The 17,080-nt window shown below is 38.1% G+C and overlaps 1 protein-coding gene across 17 annotated transcripts in view; it reads left to right on the top strand.

The window, feature by feature from the left end:
• PTPRQ (protein tyrosine phosphatase receptor type Q) overlaps nt 1-17,080 on the top strand; it is a 219,877-nt gene that overhangs the window by 191,961 nt on the left and 10,836 nt on the right. For 12 of the 17 annotated variants that reach the window (XM_073327659.2, XM_073327658.2, XM_073327660.2 and 9 more), the window contains 7 exons: nt 2,907-2,933; nt 3,611-3,692; nt 9,661-9,751; nt 11,207-11,283; nt 14,294-14,428; nt 14,542-14,667; nt 16,495-16,670. In XM_073327659.2, the coding sequence (XP_073183760.2) occupies nt 2,907-2,933; nt 3,611-3,692; nt 9,661-9,751; nt 11,207-11,283; nt 14,294-14,428; nt 14,542-14,667; nt 16,495-16,670 (714 nt within the window). Of the gene's footprint in view, nt 1-2,906; nt 2,934-3,610; nt 3,693-9,660; nt 9,752-11,206; nt 11,284-14,293; nt 14,429-14,541; nt 14,668-16,494; nt 16,671-17,080 lie in introns of those variants that run through there. The other 5 variants (XM_073327651.2, XM_073327654.2, XM_073327655.2 and 2 more) reach the window with 4 other exon arrangements.

Raw genomic sequence — 17,080 nt, 5'->3', positions numbered from 1 at the left:
TGAAACAATACACTGTTTAAAAAGAAAATCAGATTTAAGGCAACAAAGTATTCTTTAGCTTAGAGAATGCTTTACTTCCCCCCATTAAATGCAGAGTAAATGGAAATGTTAAATTATCCTGTTGAAATCGGGGAAGTTGTCACTTTACAGTCTGAGTATGAGTTGTACTTTTCATGATCTGATGATATTTGCATCATGATGTTTCATACAGGAGACTGGAAAGTGAGTGAAGCTGCGCTGTTAGCAGACTAGTGTTTGTGCATTAAAAATACTGTAAGAAGATGAAACTATTACCTCTTATCACAATGTTTCATTTTAGAAATATTGAGAAAAATAAGCTGCCTTTTTAAACCCCTGAAAGTTTACAACCAAGCATAATTGTGCTATGCAAAACTCCATTGAGCTATTTTGGATGAGAACCCTCATCATGGCACAGTTCACTCATTGTAAAGTTCCTTATACAACAAGGTTTCAGAAGCCTCAGATCGCACATCTAAATGCACATATGGGTACTAAATGGCCTGATTTTCACAGGTGCTGAGCCTCTCTGTATCCCCTCACTAGCTCCACAGAGAGTTGTGAAAGCTTAGTACTTCTGAAAATCAGATCCTTCATGTAGGTGTCTAATTATGGAGGTAAGTGTCAAACTTGAGGCACCCAATTGGCCCAACTACTTAAAAAACATTTAGTGCTTGTGAAAGGTGCCAGATGACCACCACTGAACATAGAAATCTTCTGGTTAGCAACGCATATGTGAACTAGAACGAAGCACGTTTTGTCTCCATGCCTATTCAGTGCTTGACTTCCCTTGTTGCACAGCCAATGAGAGTGCCAAGGATGTTGGTGATGGTCCCGTCTCAATGTTCTTGGCTGTAGGGTCCACTATATCTTGAGTACAAAGGCGCTAAATGTCATATTCTGGTTGGTCATGTGATGTGTAAATTGAATGTCAATTCCCAAACAACAGAACTACCAGTGCAGTAAGTTACTAATCACAAGCAATTTCAGGGGACTGAAGACAACAGAATCTCAGAAATTATTGGGATGTCGATTGGGACGTGACTTTTATTCCATTGCTCCAAAGGGAAGACAGGGGATTCAAACAAAAAGGAAGAGCAAGCAGCATTTTTTGCAGAATCTGCTAAGAATTTTGTCCAATAAAATTATAAAGAGGGAGGAGTGCCTGACGTTCAAAGGCTAGCATATCTGTGCCCGATACATTGGCGTAATTAGTTAAGAATAGACTCTCCTTGAGAAAACTTTAGCTCTGTGAAGCTGCCAAGGTTTATGTGCCAAGTAAATGCTGGCTCGGCCATAAAGTAAGACCAGAACACAATAAGTGCTAGTGAAACTTTCAACAGACTCCAAAGGGAAGTTCTGTGTTCATGCAGAAGGTGTCAATGCTTTATCATTCTTCACTCCCTTTTTCTGCCCATTCGGGATTTGTACCTCTGCCTTAACTGTCCTCGTTGGGCACTTTGGGTGTAATCCTGCTCCTACTGAAGTCAGTTCCAAAATTCCCTTTAACTCCAATGGGATAGAAATCAAGTTCTTTATAAGCCTTATTTTGGATAGGGATTTCCTGTAATTTGGTTGCACTAGCCAGTTTACATTGTTTTGAGAAAATGACCATATCAACACAACATGTGTCATTAGTGCACATATAGTGTAGCCTTGACATTAATTTCTATAGTGTTTTGCAGATAATTTAATAGTATATGGCTCTTCAGTTGTTTTAATATTGTTTTTGTTTCTCATTCATATTTCCATTTGTCTCTTTTCTAAAATATATTTATTACAAAGGATAGGAGACAGTGATTTTCTAAAAAATGTTAAAGTATAGTTTCTCAAAACCAAATTCTTAATAAGATTATTAAAGGAAAGCCATATGATTATTTACACTACTTAAAGTATTCCAGAGGTAAATATGTTAAATACATTTTAATTGGTTTAATTTCCAAGCTTATGCAATTTTAGAGAGAAAAATGTTAAAGGTATAAATTTTTGAAGGACCAAAATTTTTCATTTTGAATTTCTTTGCTAGAGATTAGGGCCCTAAATTGATAGTGCTTGATGCACCTATGGAAGGTGCTCAGATACTATGGTGATAAGCACAGTATAAGAACCTATACAGAAGAAAATAGAACATGTAGGCCCTGATCCTGCAGTGTGCCTCAATATGAAATAGCCTTCTAGGATCGGCCTTTGGAGCCTAAATATGTAGCCTGATTTTCAAATTTGCTGAGCACTCACATTGAAGTTAGTCCACTTATATAGGGGCTTAAATATGGAGTTGGGAACCTACTCACCGGTTTTTGAAAATCTTGGCTTTAGCCATTTAACTTCTATATAGTCATAAAACTCACAGATTTGAAAGATGGGCACATGTTGGAGCTACAAAGGGCTTTTTGCCCTCAGTAGCCTTCTTGAGCATCCCCAGAGCTGCTATGTGGTCTGGGAGGCTGGTTTCCTTTATCACCCAAATGCTCACCTGCGCTACTTGGGCTTGACAGTGAGTCTCTGAATTTGCCCCTAAAAGAATGACATTAACACATTTCATTTTATACTATATCCTTAATGCAAAACAATGGGATGACCAATGTAAGTAAAGCAGTGTACCTGATGTGTGGATTTCTTGGGCCAGTGAGCATTTTTACCACAGAACATTGGTAAAATGATCTGAAGAGAATAATAGGCTGAAACTGTGTCAGCTATACTTATAAATACATAAAGTAAGAGCTCAATAACACAGTTATCCAAGATATCTAAAATACAATATTATCCCAATCCATGGAAGAAATCAGTTTAGCTCTGATTCTTTAGTTATTTAAATTTTGCATCTAAAGCCTTATCAGAATGCACTCTTATTCTCTGACTTACTGCATTTAACACAATCTCTGTTACAGGTTACTTAGTTATAGAAAATCCATCAAGTAAGTTGATTAAAGATTTTTCTATTATGGCTATCAGTTCACTAGTTTGATGAGTGTGAATGTGTGGTTCCTTCTTCTGTGTTTATTAGAAAAAACTCCAAGCTGCGTATAAATCATAAAAGCATGACTAATTGCATGGTAACTGGAGAAATGCTTTCTCTCTCTCTGGGGTGAAGCCTGCATGTCTGTGTTTTAGCTTGGGAAGTAATACAGGGATATTTAAACTCCTTGGGGTTTAAAAACCATGTCATTATGAGAATGAGGTCACTACAATATTTTATACGTCTAAAACCTTGCAATGTTTTCTGTGCAACAAAGAGATATTATGTACTTTAGAATACAATGATAACCTTACAAACTTCATAATATCAAACCCCTGCATTGGAATGCTAAATTTATTAAAAAACAATCCCACTCTGCTAAACTTTTGACGTTAAAGCCAAAAACTAGATCAGAAGGAGTAATTGAGCGAGAAGATGCGCTTATTTTGAAATGCTCTAAACAAATCAAATAATCACACTGTTAATGATTTAATATAATGTTATTTTATCTCTGTAAGTATCAATTATTATTAAACTGGATAACAATTTCTTTTGATAAGCCAGTGGTTAAATGAAAAACAAACAAACCAAAACCCAACTTTCACATGTGTCTAACTCCTCTGTCATTACTTCTAGGCCAATAAGCAAGAAATCCTTCCTACAACATGTTGAAGAACTTTGCACAGATAACAACCTAAAGTTTCAAGAAGAATTTTCGGTATGTTACTAGCAGTTGTCACAACATTGCAAGACCTCCAGTCGTTTCATGTGTCACATTTCATGTCCATTTTAAGCATGCAAGGCCATGAAGGACTCTGGCCTTGATAATCAATACCCAATTACTAGGTTGATTGTTTAGAAAGTAATATTACACTGATTTAGGTTGTGCAGTCTTCATTGCAACCTGATCAGAATTATTCACCTTAGTGTGTCAGCAAAAGATGATCTTTTTTAGCTCTTCCTGCCATGACACCATCCTCAGTAGTTAGCTAGATTGTGACATTAAAGTGATAAATCTAAAAAATTGTAGCAATATTTCATGTAGTTTGAGAATATTTTGTTTTCAGCTATTTTTTTTGTTTTTGCTTTACGTATCACGATATTGTTCAATTTTGAAAAAAATATTTATCAGATCTTTATGCTTAGATCAGGATAAGACATGTATTGGATTGTAACTGATCATATACAGGTTTCATTCAGATATACCTAAGCACTTTAAGCAACATCATTTGCTCTAAGAATAAAAGCCCAATATACATAGCTGACATTTATTTTGTGAAAAGTTCAAGGCCCGATCATATTCCCATAAAAGTCAATGGGAATTTTGTTATTGACTTCAATGGGAGCAAGACTGGGCAATACACTTTCATTTCTTTAGAAATAATAGGCCAAATCCTACTTGTCTTGCTCTTATGAAGAGCCTCAGTGGGACTGGAACTGCTCATGTGACTATGGCCAGCAGCATTTGAGCCAGTAACTCTGCAAGTCATCTGACTCCTGTTGAAAAATGATTAGTTTTCAAAGCACACATGTCAGCTATATAATAAATATACAATTTCAAAACTACATTTAAACCTCAACTAAACTTTTCACTGTTTTTTTAAGTAACTTCTCTTTTATGGCTATCACATTTAAATTATTTTTTACACTTTATCTGCTCTTTTTGTTATTTCAGAATCTTTATCATCATCATGTCTAACACATGCAGTTATTTGCCGTTACAAAAATAATTTGTCAATCTCCAGTGACTTTACCATTTTGGATTTATAGATTTGTCATGAATTGCTTACTATTTGGATTTATAAAAATGAAGAATCAAACAATAGACTTTTATACTACTAGATTATAATATTTCAGTTTCTCAGGGAACAACAACAAAAGTGTGAAAAGATTAATGGTATTTCCTACAGCTTTTTGGCTATGCTCCTTAAGTCTTATTGGACTGGATTTAATAATAAAAAAGCACCATAAAATTCTTCTGAGCAGTAATGCAGAGGAAGGTCTTTTTTTTCAGGAGTAGAAGTGTTATTTCACTAGAACAGGAGCGATTATAATTATATTATGCATGACTGAGCAGATGAAAAGTTTTCCTAGCAATGACATTTTCACATTTTAAAGTTCATCACTGGAAAGTTTCTAACGTTACCTTTTACACATTAAAGTTTCACAACAATTATAGGGTTAAAGGTTACAGCATTGAAATGACTGAAAATCTAACATAAATCGTAATGTTCTATCAAGTAGTAGTAATATGAGCATTTTTTAAAACTTAGACAAATACTTAGAGAATAATTTAACCAAATTATTGACTGAACTCTTAGTTAACCAAGGGTATGTCTGCACTGCATTGTAAACCCAGGTTAGTGGGACCTAGGCTTATGAAATCAGTGTTTCCAAGCCCACACTTGAGCATCCACGCTGCATTGTAAATCTGGGCTTAGAGTTGCTGGATGCAGATCTCTTAGCCATGCTAACGTGTCCATACTGCACCATGTAGATCTCCTGACTCAAATATACTGCAAAATGACAGGGATTGCGCCCAAGTCCCAGCAGGACTTGGGCTCTGACCCACTCCCTAGTATGATCCTAGGACCCAGGTCCTGAGTGCTTGTTAATTCAAATCAGACAGATTTATGTGTGAACAGAAGCAAGACTTCGGCTCAAATCTGAGTCAGAGCCCAGGCTTAGAATACAGTGTAGACATACTCAAAATTGTTATGTGCCCCTTGGGTTTATAATGTACGTCAGCTTCCCCAAGTCCAAAATGTAGCAAAGATCTGCCAGATGGATTATCTGAGGCCATCCAGCACTCAGGGGCAGGTTGTACTCCTGATGGAGGGCATATCAGTCAACTGTGCAGACAAGAAGGCTGTAAGGAGCCATGCTAACTGGTGGTGGGCCAGCTTCGCCCATTTTCTGAACCCTCAGTTTTCTAAAGGTTTGGCATGTCTCCTGAGACCTATGCAAAATCAGGCTTATGTAGTATTTGATACTGTTATGGTGAGTATTTGACAATATATTTTCTAAGTGCTATTAATGAATAAGCACATCAACTACCTCCAAATATAATTTCCAACAAAAGTCCCCATATTCCCATAAAAGTTATCTAATATATACAGCATAAATGAACTATCTGTAAAGTTTATAAGCCTACAGAGAAAAATTCCTTCTGTAACAAATCATCATTGAATTTGAGACTCCAAATAGTCTTTATCCTGTGTTAAAATAATCAGTTGGGGTGAAATTCATCCTGGTGCAGAGAGCTGGCATAAGGCCATTAGCACCAGTTAAGAGCCGTGATAGGGCAGATCAAGGCAAGTGGGCGTCCTTAGAGCAGCAACACAGGGTGCCTCCACACTGCAGAGAGCTCTCTGCTGCAGACTCAAATTAGCAAGTTAAAGTCAGGCTTACGGGATGTGCACTTCACATGGAAATAATGGCCCAAACTCCTGCAAACAGCCAGAGACCTTAGGAGAATGCCTCCTCCTAACACCCCTGCTTACCTTCCCGCACAAAAGCCAATTACAGAAGCTTTGTGTGAAGAAAGGAGAATGTTACCCTTTATGAATACAGGTTTCAGAGTAGCAGCCGTGTTAGTCTGTATTCGCAAAAAGAAAAGGAGTACTTGTGGCACTTAGAGACTAACCAATTTATTTGAGCATAAGCTTTCGTGAGCTACAGCTCACTACATCGGATGCAAGCTTTTGCTCAAATAAATTGGTTAGTCTCTAAGGTGCCACAAGTACTCCTTTTCTTTTTATGAATACAGGAAATTATAACTTGTCCATTTCCAGCTTTACTTTCCTGCCATTATTGCATCCTGATTTCAACTCCTAGAAATCAACTGGGCTCTACCTGGGTGCAGGGGTCCTCCCAGTTGCAAGATCAGGGCATTACTGTTTTATAAATTAAAATGTTATTTACAAAAGAGAGAAACACAATTAACTATGAAGAAAGAATCAATTTTGGGAATGGCCACAGGTTTAATCCAGGGCAAGATTTACAAGAGACTGTATTAATTAGGAGATGAAACCGTAGCTAAATCCATTCTTTCTTAACATGCGTGTTCTGTAATATGTGATAGCATTTTCTTTAGTTTTGTATTAACTTTGTGTCTGGTAACCATGTTGTTTAATCCTTTAACATACATTGAGGTAAGTTTAATAATGTCAACTATTATATGTAAGGGGATTTGTAAATTTAGAGGATGAATTGCTAACCTTTTCTGTGGAAAGAGGGTGAATAAAATCACTGAGTTGTATAGAGGCATATGGGCCTATGGAGATTAAGGGAGAGATTTTCAAAGGCACAAATGGGAGTGAGTCATGAGCTGTAGCTCATGAAAGCTTATGCTCAAATAAATTTGTTAGTCTCTAAGGTGCCACAAGTACTTCTTTTCTTTTTGCGAATACAGACTAACACGGCTGCTACTCTGAAACAATTCTCGTTGACTTTCAATGGAAGATGAGCACCTAATTGCTTTTTGCAAATCTCCTCCTGTGTGATTTCATGAGAAGAGCATGGCACCACTAAGAATAGAACCCTGGTCTCCTAACGCTGAATCCTGTGCCTTAACCATAAGACCATCCTTTCTTTCTAGAAGAATAGCACCTGCAGTTGTACTATCAAGGATAAAATTATAAAGGCCATCCAGCCTTGTTGTTTCAGGGCATAGACTTCTCATTAGCTGGAAGGAGGATGACATTTCCCATTGAATATAATTGTACAGCATATGATGCACTGTGATGGTTTTGAACCCTCGTCTGAGCATCAGATGTTAACAATTGTTGGACGTACAATACTGGACTAGATGGACTAATTTGCTTATTGTTGGGTGGCTTGTTTCATTATGGCAATTGTTTTATTTTATTATAAATATTAATAAAATCTAATAAGAAAATGAAGTACAGTAAATTATGTTGTCCTCTATAACTGAAGACACCAAGTAGGTCTGGGTGAATGCTTAAAATGAGTATTTGTGAAAAATTATTTAAATAACAAACACCATTGCTCTTTGACATTATTTTTGATTTATATTATTTGCTGTTTGTGAATAACTGTACATGAAATTCTGGTCACAAGAATATTCACAGAAGGGAAAACTATCATGAAACCTCATGCAGATTTGCATTTGACAAGAATTCACGTCAGGTTGTTTGCACAGCTATCTTGAAAGCTCTTCTGGCTTTGGGGATAATTCAGCCAGGGAGCAGAAATAATATTAAGTGAAAGACATGATCAATTACACAGCACAAATGGCAAATTATAAATAACAAATAGTTAAAACAATAGGTACAGCTAATCATTTGTGAGCAATCCATAGGTTGAAATATACTTATGTAAACCATTCATCAAATAATGAACAAAAATATGAAAGTTAGTCTGGTTGTGGATAATTTTCAAATGGAAGGAAGTGGGTAAATTCTGTCTGTATTGCCCATCACCATGGTAAATTAATAAACACACATAAATTTTGTCTCCATTTGATGGCCCATAGCAAACTTCATGGAATATTTTCCTCTTCACCCTTTTAGGTTCTGCTTTTATATATAATATAATTTGATCAAATAAGTTCTTCCCTGCAAATGATTCACCCATCTCTGCCCCTGAGTAATAGAATTCATGAACAGTTATGAAACTGTGCTACTGAACCCAAATAACTCTGTCCAACCCCCTCAGGAACAGGTCAGTGAGCAATAACTAATTGCCAGTTGTCTCTATTTGATTAAATGCTCACTGGTTCTCATGCTGTGGCAAGAGCTCTCCCAAGCTACAGGCATTAGGAAAAGGCATTACTCAAAAGTAAGGCTGAATCATACACAATGTAAGGAGAGTGGTCACTTTGGATAAGCTATTACCAGCAGGCGAGTGAGTTTGTGTGTATGAGGGGGGTGTGTGAGAAAACCTGGATTTGTGTTGGAAATGGCCCACCTTGATTATCATACACATTGTAAGGAGAGTAGTCACTTTAGATAAGCTATTACCAGCAGGAGAGTGAGTTTGTGTGTGGGGGGAGGGGTGGGGGGGTGAGAAAACCTGGATTTGTGCTGGAAATGGCCCAACTTGATTATCATACACATTGTAAGGAGAGTGATCACTTTACATAAGCTATTACCAGCAGGAGAGTGGGGTGGGAGGAGGTATTTTTTCATGCTTTGTGTGTATATAATAAGATCTTCTAAACTTTTCACAGTATGCATCCGATGAAGTGAGCTGTAGCTCACGAAAGCTTATGCTCAAATAAATTGGTTAGTCTCTAAGGTGCCACAAGTACTCCTTTTCTTTTTGCGAATACAGACTAACACGGCTGTTACTCTGAAACACATAAGACATTGTTACCACATTATATGGCATCATGAAAAGGCAGGAAAAAACACAAAAGGTGATAGTCTGACTTTATCCAGACTTTTAAAGGTGAAAGTTCATGTAAGCTTAAATTGTTCAACTTGACAGTGTTTTCTGCAGCTCTGCATCTGACACTGTTGATGTAACTAGGGTTGACGGTGAGGTGAAATGCTTCTGCAATGTCTCCAGCTGCCCTTAGAAGTGTAACATATCATAGAACTGAAAAGTCCTTCCTTTTACTGGAGTGACCAGATGAGGGGAAATTATATTATTGATCTATTTGTAATACTGAGCACAAAGCAAATGTAAAGGCTTTCTAACAAATATACATTATCTTACAGGAACTTCCCAAGTTTCTTCAAGACCTTGCTTCAACTGATGCTGATCTGCCTTGGAACAGGTCTAAGAATCGCTTTCCAAACATAAAGCCATGTATGTCTTTACTATCTGGTCTCTCTTTTTTACTCTCTAACTGTAGAAGTACAGTGTATGTTTGGAATGCATCTGAATTTTTCATTTGGTCTGTCTGATATGTTACTATAATAATGTACATGTTATATTATAATTTACTATCAACTAGTCTGTTTTTGTTCCCTTGTTTGAGTAAGGGTTATTTGTAAATGGCTTTCAACTTGCTCTCACAAGCCTTAACATGCAGGTGCAAGAAATTGTAGCCCAAATAGTTTCTTAGCTTTGTAATTTAACCCAGGTAGCATTCTTCCTGGACTTTTCCCCTTAGTTAAAAAGTAAGTTAAGTGTAAAATCCACATGTTTATGCATTTGTTTTCCCTGGGAGCCTGGTGATGCTTTCTTGCGGCTACTTGCAAATATGCTGCAAGATTCCATTGAAGATCAGAGTGACTGTATGATAACTTATAAGCCAAGGCTAGATTTTATCACAGGAGACAGGAGTCTGTCTCTCTACTCAACACTGCTTCATTTTTCAGTTAATAAAACAAGAAATGCCATTATTATTTTAAGCATTAACTGTGATGTGAGATGGGGGGCATGGCATTCCTCTGTTAATGTAGCTACATTCTGTGCTATTAACTTTACAGAACAGCTGTTCCTGTTATCTGCTGCCTGGTTCAACACATATTCTGTGCTCTAATTTACAATTGCTAAAAATTGATATTCATGTTACCCAACAACATTGTCAGAAATGCTTCAGAAATCTTTCGTTTTATAATATCCTTTCTTTTTACTGTTTTGCAAAAGCAAATGTCAGGAAATGGATAATTGATTTCAGCATGTACCTATTCGGAATCTTTTTCACACACGACATCCTTCCTATTTTTCATCGCTTCTGTATACTTATAATGGGACAAATTCTGAGGTCCTTCCTCATTTTCTACTCAGTTCTCACTTACGCTGACTTCCTGTAATAGGGGTTTGCCTCGCTAAAGAATGAGTTAAAGTTCAATAAGGACATCTAGGATGTGGCCTGATGGTGGTAGAATATAACAGAACAAACAAATACAAATGATTAGGCCCAGTCTTGTAGTCTGATCCACACAGAAGACCGCAACACCATTGCACCACCTCGTCAAAGTCAATTGGCTCTGCAAAGGCACAACAGGTCTGTCTGCACACCTCAGATTGCAGGATTGGGGCCTTAGACATTTGCATTAGAAATAATCATCATGAGAAAAACGCACTGAAATGTAAAGAGCAAGGAAGGAGAGTCATTATACAATAAAACAGGATGGATAAATAGTTCTTGTGAGTTGCAATTACTGTACCATTTTGCCAATGTAGATTTAATAAAATTAGCTAAACAAATGTAAACATTAATTTTGAATTCTCAGCATCATAGAAACATCTGATGCATGTCACTGTAGTTTACAAGTAAACATCTCAATTAAATAGACTTTATTTCTGCTATAGATAATAACAACAGAGTAAAGCTGATAGCTGATGCTGGCATTCCAGGATCTGATTACATCAATGCCAGCTATGTGTCTGTAAGTTGGAAGTCTCTCATGATGCTCATCACATTTTTTCTATTTTTATTTTCTTTTACAAGTGACTTAAAAGGGAATATATTTTATATCAGAATATGCTTCTAATGTTTTTTCCATCCACTGCAGCTGCTGTAGCCATACTGTCACTTCTAGCACTATGAATTCATGTGTCCAAGTGTATCATTGAACATAATTAGTTTTAAAACATTTAATTTAATTTGTGCATTTTTATTGTTCGGTTGTGTTTATTAATAGTAAAACAACTGTAGTCAGCTAATTCATTTCTGGAAATTATCTCATCCTGTTCTCATTGAAGCCAATTGTGAAAATCCCATTCAAGTCAGTGGTGCCGGATATGGCGCTATTTTGTATTTCTTAGTTAAAGATTTTGGGGTATTGTATAAAAGATGCTATGTAAAAATAAATAGAACTGAACTAAATATTCCTGTAAGAATCGATAACATGCTTTTATGGTGGCCCTTATTATTTCATGCTAATTATGATGAGGAAAAATGTCAACAACACAGTAGCTGATTGTTCAATGACATAACTGGTACCAAAATATTTTAATACAGTTGAATAAGCTGATGTGTTTGAACATAGACAAAATAGGTCATTAAAATACTCTGTTGATGTGGGGGAGAGAGCACAGTGTCTTTTTCCTCCAATCCTTCTGCGGAATAGAATAGATGACATTCCCACCCTGCTCCAAATAATGCCTTCCCTGGAGTCTGGCTTTATTGGTAAATCAAGTAATAATAGCAGAAAATTTCTCCCCAGACTTATTTGTTTATCAGGGTTTTCTGCAGGATCTCCCTGTGTCTGCCCTTATTTCCCTGAACCATGGTAATGCCCATTCTTGCATCCTGGTAAAACAATCAAGCTATTCCTGTTGCAATGATTATTATAATTATTTATTGTTTTTATTACAGTGGCCCCAACTGAGGTCAAAACCCCATTGCACTACACACTGTGCAAACAAAATAAGAGACAATTTGTGCCATGCAGGTCTTACCATATAAATAGAAGAGACAGCAAAGAGTAGGTGAAAGAAAATAGTATTATCTCCATTTTACAGACAGGAAACTGAGGCACTGAGACTTGCCCAAGGTCATACAGGAAGTCTGTAGCAGAGCTGGGTATCGAACACTGATCTCCTGAGCCCTGACTCCCACCCATTGTCTTAAACATCATCCTTCCTTTCTACTAGTCAGCAAAGCTTACTCATCACTTTATACAGAGCCCTAACAGGGTGGGTCAACAGCAGAAGAGACCTTCCACCCTGTTACAAATCCTGTTACACAGCTGTAGTGCTGTTTGCCAGGCTCATGGCCTCTGAGGTAGGGATCTGGGTAGAGGGGAGGATAGATAGGTCTTCCCATCACTGGCTAGCACTCAAAAACTGATGCTGGGAAGCTCACATAGCACCTTCAAAAAGTCTGCAGAAATTGCTACTGCTAAGAGTTCTCCCATGTAGTCATTTTTGCTTGCTTCTGACTAATGCAGGCATAATGCCTTTTGTCACTACTGATAGCATATTGCAGCTGCTAAGGTCACCAATTCTCATAGCTACCACTTTGCCCTGTCTCTCCCTCTCTCTCTCTCTCTGTTTATATATGTACACAGAGAGAGAGAGAGAGATATCTATATAAAGTGAAAAGTTGTAGCTCTGAGAATTGGTGGCCTTAGCAGCTGCAATATGCTATCAGTGGTGACAAAAGGCATTATGCCTGAATTACTCAGAAGCAAACAAAAATGCCAACATGGGAGAACTCTTAGCAGTGAGTGTGTGTGTGTGTGTGTGTGTGTGTGTATATATGTGTGTATGTATATATACAGAGAGAGAGAGAGAGAGAGAGAAACACCCTGTATATACTATATAACAAGTGGAAATTGGAATGCTACTTTTATTTTTACTGGTTTACCCTTGAAGGGAGAAAGCAAATAATTAACTCCGAGCTATGCATCCCTGAGTTATAGCTCCTCACTTCACTGTTCAACTAGGGAGGATTAGTGTAGTTTCCCACCGCCACCTGTTATGTATATTATATATCAAATAAATAACAGGCAGCTGTGAATTATAGGGCTGTAATTCCATTGAGTAGTTTTGATGATGCTAATAAACTTCTGCGCTGTTTGTTCTGTTTAATTACCAGAACTCCATGATGGACTATCAGCTCTGTAATGTAACATTTATTTTTTTTAATTTTATATAATACATAGAGCTTCTGGTGTACCAATGGCCCCTTTAAGAAAACTGGTTCCATCCTGTGGAAGGACAGCCAGGGGAAACATGTACTGAAGTCTCTGCTTGAAAAAACTGCTCTCATGCTTTTAATCCATTTTTAGAATTATGTACAAAAACAGAAACCACAATCATCCCTTCTATGGAAAAACCCACAGGGTGACCTCAGGGAATCTCTCTCAGAGAGAGACTTAGAACATCACTTTTCAGGGCTGAGGTTCCCCCAACCCATTGGCAGGAAAAAGGCCACCTCTGAACCTGGGCTGATCAATTGGAGGACAAGGCAACCTATGTGGGCTCCCCACCAGCTCTGGATCCATAGCAGTTTTGCATTAATAGAGTTGCACAACCATGCCCCCAGCCACAGCTGCCCCAGGATCATGGGTGAAACTCTGCAGTAAAGGTAATACAGCCATAGGCTGTAACCTTGGCATATTTTTAATTACTGTAAGTGGCCGTGACTTCAATTTGACATCTTTTTAAAAGATGCCACTTCCAGTAGCACAGGTCCTCTAACATATTTGGGCGGTGGCTGAGAACAGACTTACTCAATGGAAGGAATATCACCTATTGAATTATCCACATCACTTAGGCTTTCCTTGGAGGTTTCCCATTCAACAACTTGCCAGGCCTATCCCTGTTTAATTTCGTGTATCTGACAAATTCACAACCTCTGGTAATATGGCTGCAGGCATAATTATGAGTCATACACATGCACACTTTTTGTTTGTGTATATCCATATATATTAAATATTTTCATTGTAGGGCTACTTGTGTCCAAATGAGTTTATTGCTACTCAGGGACCATTACCAGGAACAGTGGGTGATTTCTGGAGAATGGTGTGGGAGACTAGAGCAAAAACACTCGTGATGCTTACACAATGTTTTGAAAAAGGACGGGTAAGTTACTGGCATATCAGTTAACAATGCATGCAATAACTGGAAATTATATATATTCTTTCTATCAGGATTATAGATGTTCATTGTTAATAAGCAGTGTCCTCTGACTGCAGGTAAGATGTCACCAGTACTGGCCAGAAGACAACAAACCAGTGACTGTGTTTGGAGATATAGTGATTACCAAATTAGTGGAAGATATTCACATAGACTGGACTATCAGGGATCTAAAAATTGAAAGGGTAAGGGAAAACTGAAAAATGCTTTTATAAAAATATACTCTTAAAGCCCCAATGAACATCAAATGTGTTCCATCCCTCTCAGCTGTCCCTAAAAGTTCTTCTTTTAATCTCAAATTTGTATACATTGCATTGTCTGGTTTTTCTGAATATTTTTAATAGTGGCCTTGATTTTAGACCTTTTTGAATGTTGTCTCCAGTTTCTGTCCCATGGAACTGATATGTGAAACCCAGATGATAGGAAGTGGAATATCAGGGGTACTGAGTCTCTAGTCTGCTGGGATTCAGAGTTTCTAACTGACTATCTCAATATCTTTTCTGGAAGGGAGTAATTATAAAAACCCCTTCTAATTAATCCTTCCCAGATAAAGCAACCAAGGGCGAGATTCTCTGGAACAGTGCAGCTGCTTTGTATTGCATCAGCAGCAGTAGTGAACTACAGAGCTGGCATGACCAGCCCTGGGAGATTCACCTCAATACAAGTGGCTCTTGGGGTCTTACTACCAGTTGCACTTTCTGTACTGGCATAGGAGAAGTGGCCTGGAGGCACCAATGCTGTTGTGATCCACAGCTGTGGTTTCAGGCTTTTGGAACCATTAGCAACCAGTATAAATCAGAAGAGCACTTAGGCTCAGGAATCTGTCCTGCTTACGGTAACGAAGACCATGCCTCCTTTGGACCTCCAGCACTGACATATATAGTGTGCAATTCTGCCAGACCCTAGGATCTGACCCTACATGTCCAAATGTAAAGATGCGTTAATCTTTTCTTGACACACACTAGTGGAAACAAGTAGGCAACATCCCAATTATCAGACTCTTAGGAATACATTGTGTACATAGTACAGAGCAATGAAACATTTAAAAACAAGATTGTGAGATATGATAAATTTGTTTTGTAGCTAATACAGAACACAGAAGCAACCAGAGTAAAAGGGGACTCTACAGCCAGAAATGTATGCTGGCAAAACACAAATTCATATCTGTTAACCAATATGAGGCTTTCAAAAAACATAAGTCATGCTCTCTAAGTGTTCCGTATGCAGTCACTAAAATACATTACACCTTAAATTGAGCCATTTATCAGTATGCCGATTAAGTATCCTGTATTTTTGTCTTTTAACTTTGCTCTTCGTTTTAAACCCAAAAATGGATGAGTTGTTTATTTATCTAAGGTTTTTTCCATGCAAGTCAACATGTACATTTTGCATCCATAATCCCCCTCAGCGCATCCTACTTTACTAACATAGATCCAAATTGTCCTTATGCATAATAATTAAACAGTAGTTAAGTCAAGTAGTCACCTGCTGCTTTTATGTATTATCATACATAATGCTATAGTGGGGTAGTCGCTCACATACTTTCCACTTGCTTTCTGGCCAAGAGTAATTGGCATTGGACCAGTTGGCTGCCTTGACAGTAGCAAGTCAGTGTAGGGAAGGGTCAGATGGAACACCTTCGCTGATTGAGTTTCAGCCACCTTTGCTCATTGAGCTACTAGAAGACCTGGGGACACTTCAGCTTGTAATCTGCAAATTGGACCCAGGTCCTATCTGGCTTGTAAAGTCAAAGGGAGAGTTACTGAGCCTCTTACTGGCTGAAGTCATTAACACTTTCCCATGGGTGGACTACTGCCAGCTTCCCATAAACAACAGTCATTAAACCCATTAAATCAGTTTTCTCCTGATGCTAGTACATTTGACAACACTGTAAGTCTCAAACTTTCCTCTTTAGGTAAGGTTATTGAGAAGAATGTGCTAGGAAAACTTAAGTGTTACAGTGCAGTTCACTTCTAGATCTAATGTGGGTCTGTTTCAAAATTCTAATACAGAACTTGTATCTGATTTGTGCTTGCCAGCATGGGGATTGTATGATGGTACGTCAGTGTAACTTTACTGCCTGGCCTGAACATGGGGTCCCTGAAACTACAGCACCATTAATCCATTTTGTCAAGCTGATCCGTGCAAATCGAGCACATGATAACACACCTATGATTGTTCACTGCAGGTAAGCAGAGAATTAAGTACATACATGAAATTGGTTTAAAGTGTAATACCATTTAAGTGAATATTAGTATACAGGAAAGTTGCCAGATTGAAAGCAGTGGGGTAAAAAGGCTGTTCTTTTATTCAGAGTATAACCCTGGCAGCAGGGCAAGTTTCCAAGCAATGTTCCTCAACTCTTTCTGGAGGTAGAAGACCAGTTTGTGCTTTCCCTTCCACGCCATGCAATCCAACTGATAGGATGTCAGTGAAAGTGTTGGGAACACTGGGGCATGGCCACTAGGTAACTCGAGGGGATGGAAGACCACAAGTGTCGATGAAGCCCCCTCGCACTAGGCCCCTGTGTCCTTGCCCCTCCCCCTCCTGCCTGGAGGCACTTGCAGCAGCTCTGTGTGCTAGGCCCAAGTGTCCTTG

The sequence above is a fragment of the Lepidochelys kempii genome, chromosome 1 (assembly GCF_965140285.1).
Source record: "Lepidochelys kempii isolate rLepKem1 chromosome 1, rLepKem1.hap1, whole genome shotgun sequence".
In the NCBI taxonomy this organism is placed as follows: Eukaryota; Metazoa; Chordata; order Testudines; family Cheloniidae; genus Lepidochelys; species Lepidochelys kempii.
The sequence above is the reverse complement of the archived record's forward strand: the minus strand, read 5'-3'. Positions and strand labels throughout refer to the sequence as shown.